Source organism: Eimeria mitis, genomic scaffold (genome assembly GCF_000499745.2).
Source record: "Eimeria mitis Houghton genomic scaffold, Emh_scaff4207, whole genome shotgun sequence".
Lineage (NCBI taxonomy): Eukaryota > Apicomplexa > Conoidasida > Eucoccidiorida > Eimeriidae > Eimeria > Eimeria mitis.
In genome coordinates this window covers 2,501-4,910 of record NW_024015347.1, presented here as the reverse complement: position 1 = coordinate 4,910, position 2,410 = coordinate 2,501, and the positions used below count along the sequence as shown (strand labels likewise).

The window sequence follows — 2,410 nt, the reverse complement described above, 5'->3', positions numbered from 1 at the left end:
ATATATATATATATATTTATTTATTTATTTATTTATTTATTTATTTATTTATTTATTTATTTATTTATTTTTATGTATATATATATATATTCACGGGGTTTTTCTTTGATTAATTTTTTGTTTTTTTGTGAATTCCGTCGCCAATTTTATGATTTCTTTGGGCCCTAAATGTGGGTTTTGTTGCATTAGCATTTGCACTGTCTCTATATCAGGTTTATACTGCTGCTGCTGCTCCTGCTGCTGCTGCTGCTGCTGCTGCTGCTGCTCCTGCTCCTGCTGCTGCTGGGGGATGGGTGCTTCTGCTTCTCTTTTTTTGCTGCTGCTTTGACGCCCCAAGAGAGACAGATCATCCTCCTCCTTCACTAGTATCGATTGGCTGGCTCTTGCAGCAGCAGCAGCAGCTGCTGCTGTTGCTGCTGCTGCATCTGCTGCTGCATTTGCTGCTGCACCCGTATCCTGCTGCAGCCTGTCTTCGCTGTACTCTGCTGCAGCAACGCTCCCCCTGCTCTGTCTCCGCATGAGCTGCGTAGCTGTTTCAAGGAGATGGTCTAGGTATGCTGCTAGCGCGGGCGCATCTGTTTCTTTTATTTCTTGTCTGTATACATCTAAGCTCTGAAGCAATTGACGAATGTTTTTATTAAATTCAAATATTTGTTGTTTATTTTCTTCTTTTTTTATCGCTTCCTGCAAATCCTGAAGCTGCTGATCTGCTGCCTCCAGCTGTGCTGTTATATGAGAACGACGGATAGCAGCAGCCTGCCGCATCGCCAGTGTTTTTTTTCTTTCTCTTCTTGAAGAAATAAAAGAAAAAAGTTCTTTAAAAAGTAATATGCATGCAGAAGCGAGGAACAAAGCCATGCCGTTCACTGCAACATCTCCCCAGAACCCTCGGGGCTGTATTTTTGCTTCATGAAAATCAATCGGTATTTCAGAAATTAAACCATTTTCATCAACTATTTTTAATTTTATTCCTGGAGTTTCCTCTCTTTTTCCTAAATAAACATAGTCGTCGTCATGCTGAACAGCTTTCCCTGCCGATGCAGAAGCTGCCGATACACCCTGGGGTGTATAGGCAGCTCCCGGATCTTCCAACGCCACCACCGCCGGTGCTGAAACATCCGCGGCAAAAACTTTTTTTTCTTGGAAAGCGCATGGTAACCCAACGAAAAAAAAGAGAAAAATAGAGTGAAATACTTCAGGCAACATTATTAAAACGCAGTTTCTCTTTTTCTGTTCCTTTAACCCGAGAAATATCTGAACTTACGAGCGGCGGAGAGCCGGTGGTGACTCAGATCATTGCAAAAGAAGAAAACAACGAAACCCAGATTTTCATGATTTTGTTCAACACATCATCAGCATCTCGTCGATACATAAAAAAAGACAAAAGACCGCAGAAACGTGCACGGCTCCCTGCCCCGCCAGCTCGGAAAGAAAACTCTAACAAAAGAAGGAGAAGTAAAAAAAAAGAAACTTGGAAGTTTTAGCTGAAAATATATAATTAAAGAAGAAATCAAGAAAACGCAGAAACTGCTGCTGCTGCTGCAGCAGCGTCTCGATGGCTTCCTCTGAACCACAGAAATTCAACAAATTTATGGCGTCTTCTGCTGCAACTGGAGTGACACAGAAGAAAATAAAAATAAAATTAAATAATTTATTTATTTATTATTTACTAAAATATTAAAAATACGCAATTAACAAACAAAAGAATAAAAATATAAATGCAACTGCAGCAGGCCGCAGAAACACCAACAGCTAACAACACAGCCCAGTGGCATGCAAGCTGTATCGACGGGGCTCCGAAACTCAGCTCAAAACCAGAAAAAAAAAAGAAATAAAAAAAAGAAAAAAGATAAAATAAATACATTTAAATATATATATTTAATTACTTTTTATATTTTAATTTATTTATATATTTATTTTTTTTTCTTTTTTCTGTTTTTTCATGCAGAAACTAGCAACATAGAATACCAGGCCGGTAGTTCAGTTGGATAGAATGCCCGGCTACGGACCGGGTGGTCGTGGGTTCGAATCCTGCTCGGCCTAATTTTATATATTTCTTTTTATTTTTATTTTTTAATTATATAATATAATTATTATAATATAATTATAATTATAAATATAATTATAAAATAATTAAAAAAATAAAAAATATATTCAGCTGTATAGACATCAACTAGCACCGGTATTTCATTTCACCCTCTCTCTAGCAACAGCAGAACGCTTATATATATTATTTATTTTTGTTTATCTTTTTTTGTTTTTTTTTTATTTATTTTTTGTTATTTTTTGTTTAATTATATCATTAACTTTATTTAATTCTTAAATTCAATTTATATAAACAAAAACAAAACAAACAAAAACAGCAGCATCGGCCTCCTGCTGCAGCAGCAGCAGCAGCAGCCTGCTGCAT

General features: G+C 36.8%; 2 protein-coding genes across 2 annotated transcripts in view; one reads left to right on the top strand and one right to left on the bottom strand.

The window, feature by feature from the left end:
• Positions 1-90: 90 nt before the first annotated feature.
• EMH_0073320 (uncharacterized protein) lies at positions 91-519 on the bottom strand (the record flags this gene model as incomplete). The annotated part of the gene is made up of 1 exon (XM_038022703.1): positions 91-519. One exon carries the CDS (start codon positions 517-519, stop codon positions 91-93), a length of 429 nt encoding a protein of 142 aa, XP_037878557.1.
• A 518-nt stretch (positions 520-1,037) lies between these two features.
• Positions 1,038-2,410, top strand: part of EMH_0073310 (uncharacterized protein) — a gene marked incomplete at both ends in the record, with an annotated part of 3,742 nt that continues 2,369 nt past the window's right edge. The window contains one exon of the mRNA XM_038022702.1: positions 1,038-1,154. Coding sequence (XP_037878556.1) covers positions 1,038-1,154 — 117 coding nt within the window. The remainder of the gene's footprint in view (positions 1,155-2,410) is intronic.